Raw genomic sequence first — 20,202 nt, 5'->3', positions numbered from 1 at the left:
GTTAACACTGAATTACTTGTGAAATCTTGTGGTTCTTTGTTTATATTGTAATATCTGCAGCATCTGAATAAAGACAAGTGTTCAATTCTATAACTGATATTATTCATCTATTGCCTAATTATGCAGCTAATTATTAGAGAATGAAAGTTCATGAACATCTGCTCACATATACATTACATCAGACAGGATATTTATAAATAAAACATACGTAATCTGTATTGCTCGCTTGAATCGGTTTCATTTAACAGTACTGAATTATTATTTAGTGTAGCCTTAAATCTAGTAAATATTCTTCAAGAGAAGTGAGAGCATTAGAAAGCTTCACAATGAAAGAGTTTTTCACTTTGGTTTGAGCACAATATCGGTGAATCCGTGAACCTGAGTGAGCTGACGGCAGTCCATCGCTCTTCTTCCTTCCCCGTATGGGATCTTTCTGACACTCTGCATCCCCAATCCCTCTATCCGGAACAAAACATTCTTCAACACTTGTGACAGCGGGTTCTGGAACGTGATCTTGACTGTCAACTCTTTACCCACCACAGCGCCATCTAGAGGCTGAAAACAGTACAAACACAATCAAAGAATGTAGAGTTTCTGTTTGTGATGAACTGAATCTGAATATGACGCCTTCAGATGTTTCACCAGGTTGCAGTTCCTCACTCTAAGCATCACATGACTTCAGAAGACTTGGTATATAGTGCACTACTCTTATGATAATTTATAGTTATATAATCTTACTGAAGTTGAACCGTGTGGCCAGGATCTGTTTGGTCTGATTGACCCGTCCGGTGAGCGTGAGCATCAGAGCGCCCTGATCCACCAGATGATTAATGTACTCCTTATACAGAGTCCAGGGAATAGTCTTGGAGACAAGAGAACAGGGCATTAATTCTGCACTGTAGTTTTAGAGCAAGACTGTCTCTGTTATGATTTAAAACAGCAGCTGTGTTGAAGAGTAACTAAAATGTTATAAAACGCCTCATATATATATATAAAAAACACATGATCGTATTTGATCATAAATTCCATGGATTGCATCCAACTACAAAAAATGAGGAATAAATTAGGATAAGTAATGAATCTCACTTCTGCTTAAAAAAACCCTAAATGACATTTTCTGTTATGCTGCTATGCTACACGTGTCAAGAATTTCATAAATTTGATGATGAAGACTTATTCTTTTTTTTTTAACCTATATAAATCCCAAAGTGTAGGTTTTGCACAATTATTTATATTGTTCAGACATTAAAATTAAATAAAAGCAATACTCACACATTTTTAGCTCGATGAACCAGCTGATTCTTATCAGATTGACTGACAGTCATATAACCATTTAGATTTAAAACACAAGGAAGCGCTTCAGGCCGTGACGTGTGCATTCGTACAGTGCTTGTCCTGGCAACTGAAAACATTGTTTTGTATGAAAGCTAAAATATATTTTTGTTAATGTGATGAAGGTTGTTAAATGGATTTTAAAACACAAAGTGTTTACACACTCATTAGAGATAAATCAGGAACATATTCACAGCTGTGGGCGGGGCTATGACATCACTGCAGCTGAATGAAAGAAATTCAGTGAAGGTGAAACTTAATAAAACAGATGAACTGAAAGCTTCCTCAAACAGCAACCACTTTATTCACACACTGAAACTAGTGATCAGAGCTGATATTCACTCACAGGTAAGTGATAGAAATGTATTTGGTTCAGTAGTTTTAAACTCTGAAATAGTAATTGACTATTAATGAGTGTGTCATTTAATTGGCTGTAAACCAACATTTGATGTATACTGTCATGTCAACTTGAATACTTTAGAAATAGAAAGCACTTGAACTTCAGACAGAATGGACACCTTTAACTAGTCCAATAAAAACGTTTTTTTATTGTTTTATGTTTCCCACGGTGCACTTATAATGTTAGTATGATTTTTACATCAACAATGGTCATAATTTAGAAATAAAAGGCCATTTTCCATGCTGATTTTAGCCCTCTCATGAATACATAAATAAATTAAATTACACCTGGTGTTTACTAAAGCAATAAGCCCCAAGAAGCTGTTGTTTACAGTGAATTTATAACAGTTAAGGGGCGTTGTTAGGCACGACGCATAAATTCACTGTAAACCACAGCTTCTTGGGACTTATTGCTTTGATAAAACGGTTACCACACAATACCAATATTAAAGCCAAAAAATATGTATCAATGCAACTTTCATAAAGTAAAATCACTAAAAGCTTTCCTTCCACTGGAAAAAAAATAGTCCCTGATCATGAACAGCAACAGAAGTTACATTATTACGCCATTAAACAGCGGCGAAGATTGTCTTTATGAGCGAGTCACTCAGTCGCAAAGACTATTATATTGAAACTTGTTTTGAACACGGAGCAAGACGCAAATGACAAATGCTTTGACTAGTGCTGTCAGTGTCAGTAGGATACGGGAAAACCCATTACATATTAAAAGGACAAGATCGCAGCAGACATTCAAACTGATTTTTTATTATGAACATAGGACTGACCTAAAGGAAAATGCTAAATCTGAATGCAGGTAATACACTCGGTCACTGAATATCTCTGGGTTTCTCACAATACTCTTCTACATACTGCAGTAAGCTTCACTGAACAAAATCAATTGAGAACAAACATATGTTTATGTTGTTATGTGTGGTTGCTAAGACAGACGCAGCAACACTCAGTGGCACAGATGATAATGTTGACCTGTTATTTATATATATATTCAGTTTCAGTATTGTTTTTTTCTTCTAACACAGAAATGTCAGTCAAGTATTTTGTCTCTGATAAAAACAGCAGTTATTAGTTTATCTTTTTTATGTAGGCTCACCATGATATTTCAATGCCAAACATAAAAATGACCTTTTTGTTTTGTTACTTTTACCAGTGTATGAGTTTAAACATGAGCACGGATATGGCCATGAATTGACTTTCAGTTTTTTGAAAGCGAAAATGCTTAAGTTAACCCACGAGTTAAACCAGTATACAAGATTCAGTGCTAAGAATTTCTTGCCATACCTGTGGTGGTGGTTTTTGAAGAACTGTACTTGCACATGTGAAGACTGGCCTACACTAAATAATTTTTAAAATCTTATCAGATTTTCAAAATGTGAGAGACCACAACCATGACGATAAAAAAAATCATAGATTTAACAGTTTTGTTCTTATAGTGTGTGGTGTGCCACGATGTGACCAAGACAGCACAATACACACTAACAGATTCAATTCACTACAACCAAAATACCTCGTAGTCAAATGTGACTTTAGTGTAAAAAAACATGGCGGATGACGGGCAAGAAGAAATGGCGATAATAGTGTTTGGACTGCTCTTTACAGAAAATTTGTGGGGGAAAAAGAAAAATGTTTGGATGAAGTCATGTTATGCTTCCATCAGATCGCTCTCTGATTTGGTATCGTTTCATTCCACATCTCATAATGTAATAACTGCACATAATGTAATAAGCAGTTTGCAGAAACAACGTCAAAATCATCCATCATGTTCTCACAGTAAGGACATGACCCATCCATGAAAGCGGTCTCAGCGTGCTTACAACCCAGACACGTGGTACAAAGATCGTGGCCTTCCAAGGCAAACTCATTGGTCTTTTCTGAAGTATCAGAGGTGTTTGGGGCTCCCAAGAGTGCCCCTAGTGTCAGCATTAGACACTACATCGAAGTGACTGTCAGATATGGAAACTAGCAATGATTTAACCCCTCCGCTCCTACAGGAGCCTTTTCATTCCTTAGCCACTGACCCGGCTTATATCGAACAGTGAAAAGTATTCTGCACATCCTTGGTGGTGGTGGTGGGGGAGTTGAATCCATTAAAGTCTTCTCTACTTATGTCATCAAACTGCTCTCAATTGATTGCCTAGCTTGTTGAAGCTTGGTAAAATCTTTTTGGGGTTGAGCTCAGAGATCGAGGACAGCAAGCCAAATCTGTTCCATCCCAGTGTAACGCGGTGGTTACGGAGCAAACAAGGATAGCTCACTATTAGACAGACTTCACAGAGGCGATGGGTGTCACATAACCGGCGCTTTATTCCCCATGGAATTTAGGTGACAGTCTGTCACAAATGTTGTGCCGTCCACAGCATTACTTGAGAAATAAATGAAAATACAAGAGCAACAGAAAAAGAATGAAAATAACCCGCATACATGCGGTGCTCTGATCACACATACAATGCAGATCATCAACAGTTTAACGGGAGCGCGCAGTTCTTAAAGGGGCCACACCATATTTCTACTCGTTACAGATTTCCCCCGGCCAAAAAAGGCTGCCCTCAGCCGTACACAGCAAAGAGAACACATGTACCTAACAACCACTCATACATGAAGGAGTTGAAAAGTTACCAGGGCAGAGGAATAATGTACAGACAGTACAAGCATACATGTTAGCACAGCGTACATTAGTTTAGTAACACTGAAGAAAAGTATGACCACAAAACTAAAGTGAAACACTCAACTTTCCCTATATGAAAACCATGAATATGCATGAACATTAACAATTAACACATTTAAGTAACACTGAGCCTTGGTCTGTCGTCACTACAAGTCAAACCTTTTTGTATGGTAGGGGTTGGTCCACTTATTCACCGTCCAGTCAGAAGTAATTCTAGGGGCTTTTCTTTGTCTCAGTCCATAACGTCCCTGATTTGTGGGCTCGTCAGTAACAGCGTCAGGTGTCAAGTCATGAGAGCCAGAGACAGCTTCAGCGTCAATACTGTCAGGAACAAGGTCAAGTGATTGTTCAGTGCAATGTTCTGGAGAACTTTCATCCGATTGTTGAGTCAAAGGTTCATTTGAACAGTCCATATCAACCCTTTGGTCAGCACTAACAGGTTCCTCTCTGTCTGTTTGGGAATCAAAGTTCACATCCAAAGGTAGTGACATCTCAACATCACCAAAGGAACTTGCAGTAGGCCTGGCTGTATCCCATGAATGAAACGGCTGCAGATTTACAACATGATACACGCCAGCATCCTCTCCAGTGTCAACATTTGAAAGTTTATAGTTAACACTGGACAGTTTCTTAGAGACGCGAAATGGTCCAGCATACACTGGGGCCAGTTTAGCAGTAAAGTTTGCGTCAGCATCAGATCTTGGATGAGTCTTGACCCTGACTAAGTCCCCCACAGCATATGAAACCGTGCATCGCTTCTTGTCATAATAACGTTTCTTTTTCTCATGGCTCGCACTTAGAGCAGATCTGGCGTGATCGTAAGCATCTTGCAGGGAAGCTCTCAAACTCTCAGGAAAAGGCACATTAGGATCATCCACTCCCTCAGTACTTGGCTGTGTTATCAAATCAAGCGGCGTCTCCAACTCACGGCCATATAACAACATTGCTGGAGAGTGACCCGTACTTTCATGGCAAGCCGTTCGAAGAGCAAAACAGATTTGTGGAAGATACTTGTCCCACGAAGTGTGCTTGTCCTCCACGTAAGCACGTATGGCAGTTTTAAGTGTGCGGTTCACTCTTTCAGTGGCGTTTGTTTGCGGGTGGTACGCCGTTGTCAGCCGGTGTTCAGAACCAAGGGCAGCAACCACATGCTCAAAAAGATTGCTCACAAATGGGGTCCCACGATCTGATATGAGATAGGTTGGTGTACCGTGCCGGGCAAATATCTCACTAAGAAACTTACTCGCTGCCACTTGAGCTGTCGCTGACCGCACTGCGCACACTTCCACCCATTTTGAAAAGTAGTCAACGAAGACGATTAGATATTCATTGCCACTCTGCGTACGGGGAAGCGGACCTACAAAATCCACTCCTGTGAATTCCCAGGGTTTCATTGGTTTTATCGGAACCATCAGGCCTGCTGGTTTTCTTTGGCTCGGCTTCGTCAACTGGCACACTGGACACGAAACAACATATCTTTTCGTGTCTGTCGCCATTTTGGGCCAAAAGAACCTTTGCCTCAGCCTGGCCAGCGTTTTTGTCACACCCAGGTGGCCAGCTGTAGGATGGTCGTGATAGTATTTGAGTACAGTGGGTCGAATTACTGTTGGGACATATAACTTAAGCTGCTTCATTGGGTGGAGATTGCAGATTACCTTAGGGTCCCTAAAATAAAGCAGACCATCATGAATGACATGTTCTTTATCTGTACCACCCCCTTCAAGGTTTCGAAGAAGACTGCCAACCACTGGGTCACCAATTTGCAACTGCCTCAACTGCGCTTTGTCTGTGATTGTGACCGAGGAAAGACTGCGCAGATCCAACCCAGCTATGACAGCATGCGGCGGAAGGATGTCGATAGGGCCCTCACAATGTGGCAGTGGGCTGCGTGATAGAGCGTCTGGAACTTTATTCTGAACACCTGGCCTGTGGACGATGTTGAAGTCAAAATCCTGTAGGCGCAAGGACCATCTCGCTAGTCGTCCAGAGGGGTTGGGACGGTTCATTAGCCACCTCAGGCTGTTGTGATCAGTATAAACTGTTACATGAAGGCCCTCAATGTAAGGTCTGAAATGTTCCAGAGCCCAAATCACTCCCAAACACTCTTTCTCAGGCGTTGAGTATGGTCTCTCAGCTTTGTGCAATGTCCTGCTTGCAAAAGCAACAACTACATCACGCCCCATGTCATCCTTCTGCATCAAGGCCGCACCGAGGCCCAAGTCACAAGCGTCAGTGTGGATGGAAAATGGGCGTGTGAAATCTGGGAGGCACAGAATTGGTTCAGAAGTAAGGCAGTCTTTCAAGTAATCCATCGAAGCCTGACAACTGTCGTCCCAGTTGAATGGGTTTTCCTTTCTGGTGAGTTTAAAAAGCGGCTCGGCTTTCTCTGCATATTTCGGAATGAACCGTCTGTAATAGCTTGTGAGGCCGAGAAATCCTCTCACTTGTTTCACATCTGTTGGCGTTCTGAAATCTGTGACTGCTTCAAGCTTTTTCGGGTCAGGAGAAATACCATCTGGAGTGACCCTGTATCCTAGAAAGACAAGTTCACTCAAGCAGAACTGACACTTATTCAGCTTGAGAGTAAGACCAGCTGACTTTAGTCTTGACAGGACTTCTCGGAGGTCTTCCAAGTGTTGCTCAAAGGTCGGAGATGCAACGATGATATCGTCAAGATACACTGCGCAGCACTTATAGACCAAGCCGGCCAGGACATTGTTCATCACCCTCTGAAACGTAGCTGGGGCGTTACAGAGTCCAAAAGGGAGAACCTTGAATTGAAATAGGCCACAGTGTGATGCGAAAGCTGTCTTTGGTCTTGACTGCTTCTCCACTGACACCTGCCAGTACCCCCGAGCCAAATCAAAAGTCGAAAGAAATTTTCCACGAGCCAGGAAGTCCAATGATTCGTCGACTCTGGGCAGTGGGTACGAATCCTTGTGTGTCAGATGATTAAGGCCTCTGTAGTCTACGCAAAACCTGTGGTCTCCACATGGCTTCTTGACAATTACTACAGGTGCTGCCCATGGACTGGAAGAGGGCTCGATGATGTCTTCTTCAAGCATCATCTGAATTTGATCCTCAATTATTTGTTTCTTAGCTGGTGAGCTCCGGTATGGTGGGAGATGAACTGGTTTCGCATCACCAGTGTTGATTTCGTGTTCACCCAATGAGGTATGTCCTAGGTGTCCGTCAAACAAGCTCCAAAAGTCTTTAAGTAGGTCCCTCAAATCCTCTTTTTGTTCCGTTTTCAGACAAGCCATTTCAACCTTCTCATCCAAGGCAGAATGGGAGACATCCAAGAACATCAAGCTTCCAAGCTCAGGTGCCTCCAACCACTCACTCCAAACCTCTTGTGGTGTAGGTTCAGCGAGGGTCACCGTCCTTGATGGGATATGAATGCTAACCGACGCTCGTAGCATAAAATCCATCCCTAGGATGAGTGGAGAGGATAGATCAGGGATAATGACAAATCGATGGTAGAAATTTTTACCCTGGAGGCCAACATTTAACCACACAATACCAGCCGGAGTGCAAACAGCACTGTTGGCAAGCTGAATTGGGGGAAAAGTCCAAGGTTGAACCTTCTGATAATTTTGCAAGACATCAGAAATCATATTTGTACGAACCGCTGAAAGTGAGGCACCCGTGTCCAGCGCTGCGTCAATGGCCTTGTGACAGAAATTAACTTTAACAATAAAGGGTGTGTTCCAAAATGAAGGAGAAGAATGGTCCTCCACATGTCCAAGGAAAAGCGACTCAGACGGGGACACAAGATAAGGGTGAGGCGCATTTATCTTTTGGAGGGAGGATTGCCTCGTTGAAACGTCCTCCCTCCCCTGAAGTTTACCTTCTGCCGAACAGAATTTTGTTTTTTCTCCTCCATTTCTGCATACGTCGTGGCTTTAACCTCCTCCTTAGGGTCGTGTGGCTCATTCGAAACTGGACTTGTCTGTGTGTCAGAGGCTGGAAAAGACATAGTTTGTTGCACAATGTTGCAGTTGGGACAGTTTCTAGATGTGAAACCAGGAGCAGAACATTTGAAACAATAAGTCTCTCGCATACTCTTGCTTTTCTGTACTAGTGGTTCATTACGGCTGTCAGGGCCGAGAGTGGAGTGCAGCTCGTGAGCACACATCAAGAGGTCTATGACTGAAGTAATTTGTGTGCCGTACAAAGCAACTCTGTAGCGCTCAAGTGCATGCTTGCAGATAAGATCGATCTGTTCCTGTTCTGGAGGTGGTGACTTAAGTTTCTTGAATTCAGATAACAAGTGTGCAACAAATGTTGGAAATGGTTCTCCCTGAGCTTGAACACGGTCAAGAATACCTCTCCAGACACGCTCTTGGTTATCCGAAGGAAGAAATACAGTCTTGAACAGGGTGCAGAACTGTGTCCAAGATGTAACGTGTGAACTCAATACTATAAACCACTTCCTGGGCTCTTTAGCTAAGAAGCGTGGTAATTCAAGCAAAATTTGAGCATCACTGAGACCCAAAGAAGTTCTGTAGGCATCCACGAGAAGAAGCCAGTCATCAGGTTGAACTTTTCCATCGTTCACAAACACTGGGGGTTCCAGTCTTGATTGATGCAAGACTGAAGCCAAGGTTCTGGTTGCATTGTTCAATTCAAGAGAACTTTGAGCCAGTCCAAACGCACTTTCCGTTCTGGCGTTCATTGCCCCTTCAAAGGAGTGAAGTCCATGTTTTTGACCAGTTTGTGTTTGAGGGTATGGGGTTGACGAAGCAACAGGCCTGACTTGTAAAGGTAATTGGTATGAAGGAGGTATGTGCAAGTTTTGTGTGCAACTGTCAATGATACCTCTCTGTAGATCAAGAGACTCACTCAGGCATTTCCTCAGCATCGCCACTTCCTGTTTCAATGACTCAACCTGTGTCTCCAGGCGATCCGCCGATGGTGTCGCTCTCCGCCTGGGTGGATACTCAAAGCATGCAGATTGGTCAGTTAACTCAGTCTTGTCATCAACACGTCTGTTCATTGCAACAAAATCACTTTGTGTCAGAGCAATATGAAATTCAAAGCAATAAATCAGAGAAATATATTCAACAAAAATTTCCAACTTGTATCAATTTCTTGTATGCCAGTAATATAGCAACAAAGCAATTATAAACAGCTGAATACCTTTTTTAGAAAACTAACAATAAGAAATTTGTCATGCAAATGGTTTTTTTGTTTTCGTGAAAACAGTGACAACAGGTCAATATCACCAAACTTCAATTAGAGTCCAATAAATTCTCTTCCGATTTCTTTTCAATTCAATGTTTTTTTTTTTTTGTTTTTTTGTTTTTTTCAGGTCCTTCAATGAACACACACCATGAGAGTGTGAGGAATTATACCAAATTACGACTCAAAAATGTAAAACAAGTCCAGAGAAAAAATATATATCCCGCTCAAAAAACAGTTCAGGAAAAAGTCCAGTGCAAACGCAAAAAAAAAGTTTCTCAAGTTCAATTAAACCAGTCCAACCGTCTCAGTGAATGAACACAAATGGACGAGGAAACCAGGTCTGAAACAGTAAAAGTTCACAAATAGTCAAATTCCCGATTACCTCAACGAACCACAATCCTATGTGAAAGTTAAATCCACGGAAATTGTCTCCATAGCGACATAAATCCACTGGAATGTGAAGAAATATCAGCTGCGTCACTCACACAAAATGTCCGCTGCAGCGTCGGGCAGTTCACTCTGTTCGCACTGGAATAGGCCTCGTGCAGACTCGCGCATGTCGGCGAGGAAGATTGCAGCATTTTCGGCGTCACTCGTCACAAACCAGTTCTGCATCCGTGCAAACCTCTCCATAAATCCAAAACCAGAGATAAAATGTTCGGGCGCCACTTGTAACGCGGTGGTTACGGAGCAAACAAGGATAGCTCACTATTAGACAGACTTCACAGAGGCGATGGGTGTCACATAACCGGCGCTTTATTCCCCATGGAATTTAGGTGACAGTCTGTCACAAATGTTGTGCCGTCCACAGCATTACTTGAGAAATAAATGAAAATACAAGAGCAACAGAAAAAGAATGAAAATAACCCGCATACATGCGGTGCTCTGATCACACATACAATGCAGATCATCAACAGTTTAACGGGAGCGCGCAGTTCTTAAAGGGGCCACACCATATTTCTACTCGTTACACCAGTGACAATTCTTCTGGCATCCCTCCACCTGCTCATCTCCTCCTCTATTCCTCTCATTCTCCTTCTATGTAGAGGGTGGTTGAGCTCAGAGCTTGATATGAACCTCAGGTTCAAGCCTTTGTCGAGGACAGCAAGCCAAGTTATTTTACCACTAACTATTAAGACTGGATAGGCAGGTGAACTTGTGAACTTGTGAATTCAGCAATGTAGATAATATATTGTCATTGTTTGTCTTTTCAGCCATTGCATCCTCTAGTGGTCCACAAAATATGGAGCTCAGTGAAGTTGTACAACACTTTAATGAGAAGCTCAATCTAGAAGAATCTGAGGTGTTCTGTGACATCTGTGCTGAAAGAAAGCAGAAAGCTGTGAAGTCCTGTCTGACGTGCCAAAGCTCTTACTGTGATGATCATCTGGAGCCTCATCTCAGAGTCCCACGTCTAAAGAAACACACACTGATCAACGCTGTGGAAAATCTGGAGGATTATATATGCCAGAAACACGAGAGACCTCTGTGTATGTGTCTATCCTGCACTGAAGGAAAACACAGGACTCACAACACTGCTCCTATAGAGGAGAGTCGAGAGAAGGCAAGAAAAAAACAACACTTTAAACACACAGTCAAAACCAGTAGCTTTACTGTTCATCATAGTCGTGAACTATGCTTTGCTATTTGATGTTGTTAGTCATAGACAGGTGGTTTTAGAGGGAGGAACATTCATTCTCATTCTAGAAAGCATTATAAATGATGAGTACAAATATTTCTGGCCTGTTTCCCAGAAGAGAAGGACTACATTGTAAATGTATGTGTGTTCATTTTATAAACTGGACTAAAAGCTATGGTGTCTTTTCTCTGTATGTAGAATCAGCTGGTTCAGCCACAGACAGACATTCTTCAGATGATCCAGGACAGAATGAAGAAGATTCAAGAGATTCAATACTCAGTAGGGCTGAAAAGGGTGAGTGAAAAGAAAATAATATTTACATTTACACATATAGCACACACTTTTATCCAAAAGGAACAAAGCAATTTTTATCATGAAAACTCTCGGAGTGTTTGTCATGGTAATGGGTATGACAATGTTGATATGTTTGGTTAGATCTGCTTGCTGCAGTGCAAGTACGGGACTTGCTACTGCCAATACATACACGACACGCTGCTGTGAGCAAGTAAGACATGCTGCTGCTGTACAATATAAAGTACATGAATTACCCGTAGCAGATCTATACAGGTGGAGCTGGGGAAGGTGGAGGGTTTTGAAGCATGCTACACTGCTAAGGCAAATATTTTGAAGGTTGAGCATGCAAGCTCATTGGCTACTGATACAGCAAGAACAAATCAGCTGTACCCTATAGATATAATGATGTGGTCACGAGCAGGTTGAGTTAAAAGACCTATTAGCCTGCGCCATCTAGAGTTTCATGACAGAACATTGTATTTGTCAAAGAGCCAATAATGTACGTAATACTCAAAGATTTATTCGACAAATAGATTAAGAAGCAAGCTAGAAAAGTGGAGAAAGGCTGTTTTTGTTTGTTTTTTGAGTGTGTGTGTGTGTATGTAAGTGCATAGGTTTAAGGGTGTAGGGTGGTTACAATGATGCATAACATTATTACAATTATTAATGTAATGAATCATAATATTTCAATCTGCTTTATAAGTAAAGGTACTGAGTTGAATGGAGAGTCACTGGCTGCAATAATACACATTTTTATGCTTCATCAGAGAAACACGGAGAAAGAGAAATCATCCAGTGTTGAGATCTTCACTGATCTGATGCACTCCATTCAGAGATGTCAGTTTGAGCAGCTGAAGATGATGGAGGAACAGCAGAGAGCAGCAGAGAAACAGGCTGAAGATCTCATTAAAGAGCTGCATCAGGAAATCACTGAGCTGAAGAAGAGAAACACTGAGGTAGAGCAGCTCTCACACACTGATCATCTCCATGTCATACAGGTCTGTGAACATCTGTGTCATCAGTCATCATGTACAACCCGAATTCAGGAAAAGTTGGGATGTTTTTTAAATTTGACTAAAAGACTTTCAAATCGCATGAGCCAATATTTTATTCACAATAGAAGATAGATAACATAACAAATGTTTAAACTGAGAAATTTTACAATTTTATTCACAAAATGAGCTCATTTCAAATTTGATGCCTGCTACAGATCTCAAAAAAGTTGGCACGTGGGCAACAAAGATTCAGATGGGAGAACATCTAGCAACTTATTAAGTTAATTGATATCAGGTCTGTAACATGATTAGCTATAAAAGGGATGTCTTAGAGAGGCAGAGTCTCTCAGAAGATGGGCAGAGCTGTGAAAGAGTGCGTAAAAAGATTGTGGAAAACTTTAAAAACAATGTTCCTCAACGTCAAATTGCAAAGGCTTTGCAAATCTCATCATCTACAGTGCATAACATCATCAAAAGATTCAGAGAAACTGGATAAATCTCGTGTGTAAGGATCAAGGTCGAAGACCTTGGATGCGCGTGGTATCTGGGCCCTCAGACGACACTGCATCACTCATCGGCATGATTGTGTCAATGACATTTCTAAATGGGCCCAGGAATACTTCCAGAAATCACTGTTGGTGAACACAATCCGCTGTGCCATCTGCAGATGCCAACTAAAGCTCTATCATGCAAAAAGGAAGCCATATGTGAACATGGTCCAGAAGCGCCATCGTGTCCTGTGGGCTAAGGCTCATTTAAAATAGACTGTTTCAAAGTGGAAAAGTGTTCAATGGTCAGACGAGTTTAAATTTGACATTCTTGTTGGAAATCACAGACGCCATGTCCTCCGTGCTGAAGAAGAGGGAAATCTTGCAGCGTGTTATCAGCATTCAGTTCAAAAGCCAGCATCTGATGGTATGGGGGTGCATAAGTGCATATGGTATGGGCAGCTTGCATGTTTTGGAAGGCACTATGAATGCTGAAAGGTATATAAAGGTTTTAGAGCATCATTAAACAAAAAATATGTCAAAGACGACCACGAACTCTTCAGCAGCTGGAAACCTATATCAGGCAAGAATGGGACCAAATTCCAACACCAAAATTTCAGAAACTCATAACCTCGATGCCCAGATATCTTCAAACTGTTTTGAAAAGAAGAGGAGATGCTACAGCATGGTAAACATGCCCCCGCCCAAACTTTTTTGAGACCTGTAGCAGGCATCAAATTTGAAATGAGCTCATTTAGTGAATACAATTGTAAAATTTCTCAGTTTAAACATTTGTTATGTTATCTATGTTCCATTGTGAATAAAATATTGGCTCATGTGATTTGAAAGTGTTTTAGTTTTCATTTTATTCAAATTTTAAAAAAAGTCCTAACTTTTCCAGAATTCGGGCTGTACATCACAGGACAAAAACTCAATCTGCACCACAATTTACAGACAGCCACTCTTGAAACACTCTTATACACCGATCAGGCATTCTTTTGGGGTCTAGGATGCCAAAACACCCCTGACCCGTCGAGGCATGGACTCCTCTAGACCCCTGAAGGTGTGCTGTGGTATCTGCACCAAGATGTTAGCAGCAGATCCTTTAAGTCCTGTAAGTTGTGAGGTGGAGCCTCCATGGATCGGACTTGTTTGTACAGCACATCCCACAGATGCTCGATTGGATTGAGATCTGGGGAATTTGGAGGCCAAGTCAACACCTCAAACTCGTTGATGTGCTCCTCAAACCATTCCTGAACCATTTTTGCTTTGTGGCAGGAGAATTATCCTGCTGAAAGAGACCACAGCCACCAGGGAATACTGTTTCCATGAAAGGGTGTACATGGTCTGCAACAATGCTTAGGTAGGTGGTACGTGTCAAAGTAAAATCCACATAGATGGCAGGACACAAGGTTTCCCAGCAGAACATTGCCCAAAGCATCACACTGCCTCCACCGGATTGCCTTCTTGGTGGCATGTGTTCACCAGGTAAGTGTCCGGGGTCAGCATGGGCACCCTGATTGTCTGCAGCTATGCAGCTCCATACACAACAAACTGTGATGCACTGTGTATTCTGACACCTTTCTATCAGAACCAGTATTAACTTCTTAAGCAATTTGAGCTACAGTTTGTCTGTTGGATCGGACCACACGAGCCAGCCTTCGCTCCCCATGTGCATCAATGAGCCATGACCCTGTTGCCAGTTCATCACTGTTCCTTCCTTGGAGCACTTTTGATAGACACTGACCACTGCAGACCGGGAACACCCCACAAGAGCTGCAGTTTTGGAGATGCTCTGACCCAGTCGTCTAGCCATCACAATTTGGTCCTTGTCAAACTCGCTCAAATCCTTATGCTTGCCTGTTTTTCCTGCTTCTAACACATCAACTTTGAGGACAAAATGTTCACTTGCTGCCTAATATATCCACCCACTAACAGGTGCCGTGATGAAGAGGCAATCAGTGTTATTCACTTCACATGTAAGAGCTCATAATGTTATGCCTGATCGGTGTATACAGAACAATAAAAATAAAACAGTAATAATGTCAGAATAAAACAGTAATAATGTCAAATTAGAAAAAATATTTAATGAACTTAATAAAAATTATTTAATAGTCTTCTCTCTCCTGCTGTAGATGTGCTCATCCCTGTCCAGTCGTCCACACACCAAGAACTGGACTGAGATCAGGATTGACTCTGATGTGAATGTGATCCCTCTGTATAGAGCTCTGACTCAACTGAAGAATACTCTGAATAAAAAATTCTATCAAACAGGTATGTGAATATAAAACAGTGAATAGATTTCTTATGTAAAGTTCAATACAATCTTCAAGTCATGCCATAGCCAGTTAAAGCAGTATGACTTTAACTTGATTATCCTGAAAGCAACATGTAAGGAATGTGACACAACTATTAATGTACATGTAATTTCTGTTAGTGGAGTTTGTACATCAGAAACACACACAGTAACCAGAAGTCTGGCTAAAATGTTTTCCCACCTCACAAGGACAATTTAGAAACTTTACTTCCCATCTAACACATTTTTCCACCACTGAATAAATAATAAAAGATCTAATAAGTAATTAATATTAGAGCTTTAATAAACATTCTGCATTCTGTTTTATAAACTGATAGATGAGCCGCATTTACATGCCACTAATACTGCTAATAGAGATATAATCGTTGTTAACCTGAAATATTCCAATTAATAATTCATTACATTATATTGTCATCAGTGTCCATGGGGTTGAAGTTTGTGCAGAAGTATGCAGGTACAGTGCGATTGACACCATTTTCTTTTATTGTACACGTACAATACTTAATGATCTTTATGATTTATTGTACATCTGAAAATATTTGTATTGAAGTTGATTGATAATGTCTGATCTCTCTCAGTGGATGTGACTCTGGATCCTGATACGGCGAATCCATATCTCATCCTGTCTGATGATGGAAAACAAGTCAGTGATGGAGACATTGAGCAGGACGTCCCAGAAAACCCAAAGAGATTTGATGAGAGTTTGAGTGTTCTGGGAAAGCAAGGATTCAGTTCAGGGAAATTTTACTATGAGGTGCTTGTGAAGGGAAAGTCTAATTGGGATTTAGGAGTGGCCAAAGAATCCATTAACAGGAAAGAGGACATTAGCCCAAGTCCTGAGGATGGAATCTGGACTGTGATTCTGAGGAATGAGGATCAATATAAAGCTTGTGATAATTCATCTATCTTGTTATCTCTGAAAGTGAAACCTGAGAAAGTGGGAGTGTTTGTGGATTATGAGGAGGGTCTGGTCTCTTTTTACAATGTGGGCTCCAGCTCTCATATCTACTCTTTCACTGGTCAGACTTTCACTGGGAAAATCTATCCATATTTTGGCCCAGGTCTTAATGATAAAGGTAAAAACTCAAACCCACTGATCATCACACCTGTCAAATTAAATTAACAAATCCCCCAAAATATGAAACATGAAATCTAGAAAGATTATCTATGCATGTGCATTTATAAAGATTATAATTAGCAAAACAAATAATAATATGATTAAATATTTATAATATTTTGAAATTCTGTATAATGTTATTAACTTCTAGGAAACTGTCCATTCTCTCTCTCTCTCTCCTTTTCAGTTGTTAACTTGAAATTACCTGTAAAACATTGCGATTCTTGGTTTATATTGGAATAACATCTGAATAAAGACGTTAAATTATATTAGATTTGTTGTAAACTAAATTTCTTGGGTGAGTGGGGGTAGTGAATGAACAGCGCTAATGGTCAGAGAGTCAGACGTGTAACCCCAAGGTTGCAGGTTCGAGTCTCAGTACCGGAGAGAGTGAGGGAAGTGAATGAACGGTGCTCTTTTCCACTCTCATTACCCAAAAATGAGGTGTCCTTGAGCAAGATACCTAATCCCCAATCACTTCCCGGGCGCCGCAGCAAAAACGGCTGCACACTGCTATAAGTGTGTGTTCACGGTGTCTGAAGTTGAATAAGCTAAGCTAGATATTTTACTTCATAACGTGTTAAACGTGTATGTATTTTTTTAAACGTGTATGTATTTTTATTAACCCCCCGGAGCAATGTGGAGTATGTTTAAGATGGATGGATGTGGATGGAGGCACTTTCTTCAGATTCATAATCGTTGGTATTGTTCACTGCCATTATAAATCTTGGATGAGTCAGGATATTTATTAAAATGTTCATCAGAAAGAAGGGGCCATGAGATAACTGAAAATATATTTATATAATTCATTATATATTCATTTTATTATTAATATGTTAAATTAGAAAGAGAAAATTAGAAATTAAATTAAAAATTAGAAATTAAATTAATTTGAAAACAAATTAAAACAAAGCACCACCTCAATTGTAAGTATTCTGTGATTGTTTTGGATCAGCCCCAAGTCATTTCTCATCATGCTGTGTGAAGTACAGACTAAACATCCAACTGCTTCATGAACATAGGATATGCAAGCTACATCTCTACAATTCTTGCAGTATCGATTCGGAGAGGAGGGGGGCCTTGGAGTAAAAAAGGTTGAGAACCACTGCTTTAAACCATCAGGGACCATATGTGACAATGTTTGTTTTTATTAAACTTCACCAAACTCATGCTACAAAAGAACCATAGAATCGTGTAATGCTGGGTTCAGACTACACAATGTTTTTGTCCGTAATGACAGTCACTTTGTAAGATTATGCGTTTTTGACTCATGAACTCTTGTCGCAACAAGAAACATGTCAGACTACACGTTGCTTCCCAACTTCTGGAAACAAGAGCATAAACAACAATGGTTGTATTAGCCTAATGCTAATTCCAGTACTCACCGGGTTGCTGAAGCGGCTCTGTTGATATTGTGTATTCTGAATCCGACATAAAACCCACTAAATCTTGACATTATTACTTAATATATGGATATGAGAACATATGTAGAAAACTAAATTAAACAACAATCTCTTAAATATTTTCCAATTTCATTAAACATTTTCATTTAATTTCATGAACATTTTTATTAAACATGGACCTTTATTTTAATTAAAGAAGGCTTATTTTTGCTTTTGTTTTTTGTAATGCAAGCAATTAATTTAGACAAGCACAAACTGTGTGCCGGTTAGATGTCGGTACAGATGTACCTGCTCGGCCAGAATCGTCTCGAAGTTGTGCATCTTCGGAAGCAGAGCTGCGTGCAGTTATAAAAACAGCTGTGCACACTGCTATTGTCACGAATTCGGCCTCTGTGACTCCCTCCGATCACCACCTGAGGGCTCCGTCACCGGAGTACTAAACTCTTTTGGACTTCATTTCCCATAACCCACTGCCTGGCGCTGATCACGCGGTCACCCTTCCGGTGGACTATAAAACATGCACTTTCACATACACACACTGCGAAGTATTGTTTTGCCACGGCTGACATTTTGGAGTGTTTTCCCATGTGTATTGTTTTCCCGTTTATGATCTTGGATTGTTTAGTCTGTTACAACGTCTTGCTGCCTGCCCATCTGACCCCCTGCCTGTTTATCTGGATATTGCCTGTTCTGTTTGCTGCCTGCCCCGACCCTGTGCCTGTCCCTTCGTTACATTTCTGCCTTGTCTGTGATACTGTTGTTGTCGGTGATTTACCCTTGCCTGTTGGACTACGATTGTCAACAATAAAGCTGCACATGGATCCCATGGCTTCTGAGTCCTCATTACAGCTATGCAAAATGGGAAGTCATTTTTGTTAGGCGCACTTGTGTGGATATGGCGAGTATGAACCAGGCTTTGTACTGCATCTCTGTCAGCACATCATGTGATAAAACTACAGCTACAATAAAGTTTTGTTTGGTCCTTTCTAGTGATCAACTGATATTGATTTTAGAACCGATATAGATAATTTGTGTGTTTATGGGACCGATAACCAATATGCAGAACCGATATTGATTTACTGTTATACTTCTATTTTTGACACGATTACATCACCACTGAACTGAACAAACCATTTTATTTATAACAATCACTCTGTCAAAGTTGGTTGCAGCAAGCAAGGAAGCAGGATCTAAATGCAGCAGTACTTTTATTGAAACAAAAACACCAAAACAGAAACTCAAGTAGCATGAACAGAACAACAAACTTTACACAACAGAGAACTGGCCAGAGGGCTGTTTCATAAAACAAGATTAGAAAACAAGCCAGGCTTATTTTACTTAGACTTGTTGCCAGCGAATTCTGTTTCATAAAACAAACTTAAATTAGTTCAAACTCAGTTACTCTGGCAACTTATGCTGGGAAACTAGCCTGGTCCGGGGCAGGCTAACTGTCAGGCTAAGCTGAGCTCCTCTAACACTGACCAATAGGAATGCAATGCAACTCTGGTCTTATATAGATATATATATATATATATATATATATATATATATATATATATATATATATATAGTGAATTCAGGTTGATTGGGACACTGTTTGCTATTGAAGTGTCCCAATCGACCTGAATTATATATAGTGTGTGTGTGTATAACCTACAGGTTTTCTTTTCTTACTGGCTAAATGTTTTGTGCCTAATATTTAATTAGATTGTTTTAAAATATATGAATACATTTCTCTCTGGTTTTGTTTGGCAGTAGTACTCTTTATGGTTATTAGAAGAGCAGAAATTAAAATCACAAAATTAAAAATTAAAATAAATATGCACAGACTAAATTTTGGTAAGATGAATCTAAACTCCGTAATTAGCCCAAAGTATATTTATTTACCCCATTACAATAGTCCATTTACAGTTACTATCATAAAAATACACTTACTTGTAGGTTTAAATTTGTACATAAGGCACATTTAATGTCCAACATCAAATATTTTAGCGAAATGTATATTTTAGAATTATTGCGCTTCTATTGCATTCCGTTTAGCGCGCATGCGCGCAGCAGTGCTCGTTCACTGTGAAGTTTAGCAGCAAAATGGAAATATTTGCATGACTTTCCAACATTTACAGATGGAGAATAAACTTGTGAAAAGTAAGTTATGCACTGAGGAAAACACCATGTTACACACTGATGTCTATGAAAGCAGCATTAACAATCAATTCAAATATAATTTGATGACGTGTTTTATTAATTTCAGATACACATAGTGGAAGTAACTATTAAGTTTACTCTATTTTTCTACCTGATCACCGGCCACTTACTTGCCTAAATTATTGAAGAAATTGACGAATTCACGT

The 20,202-nt window shown here is 40.4% G+C and overlaps 1 protein-coding gene across 1 annotated transcript; it reads left to right on the top strand.

Moving 5' to 3' along the window:
* The first annotated feature begins 11,486 nt into the window (after positions 1-11,486).
* On the top strand, positions 11,487-16,644 carry LOC137008816 (E3 ubiquitin-protein ligase TRIM21-like). The gene is made up of 5 exons (XM_067370530.1): positions 11,487-11,531; positions 12,299-12,487; positions 15,150-15,288; positions 15,750-15,785; positions 15,910-16,644. Exons 1-5 carry the CDS (start codon positions 11,487-11,489, stop codon positions 16,452-16,454), a joined length of 954 nt encoding a protein of 317 aa, XP_067226631.1. The 3' UTR covers positions 16,455-16,644.
* Positions 16,645-20,202: the final 3,558 nt, after the last annotated feature.

Source organism: Chanodichthys erythropterus, chromosome 20 (assembly GCF_024489055.1).
Source record: "Chanodichthys erythropterus isolate Z2021 chromosome 20, ASM2448905v1, whole genome shotgun sequence".
NCBI lineage: Eukaryota > Metazoa > Chordata > Actinopteri > Cypriniformes > Xenocyprididae > Chanodichthys > Chanodichthys erythropterus.
Note: the sequence above shows the minus strand (reverse complement) of the source record. Positions and strands in the feature narration are given on the sequence as shown.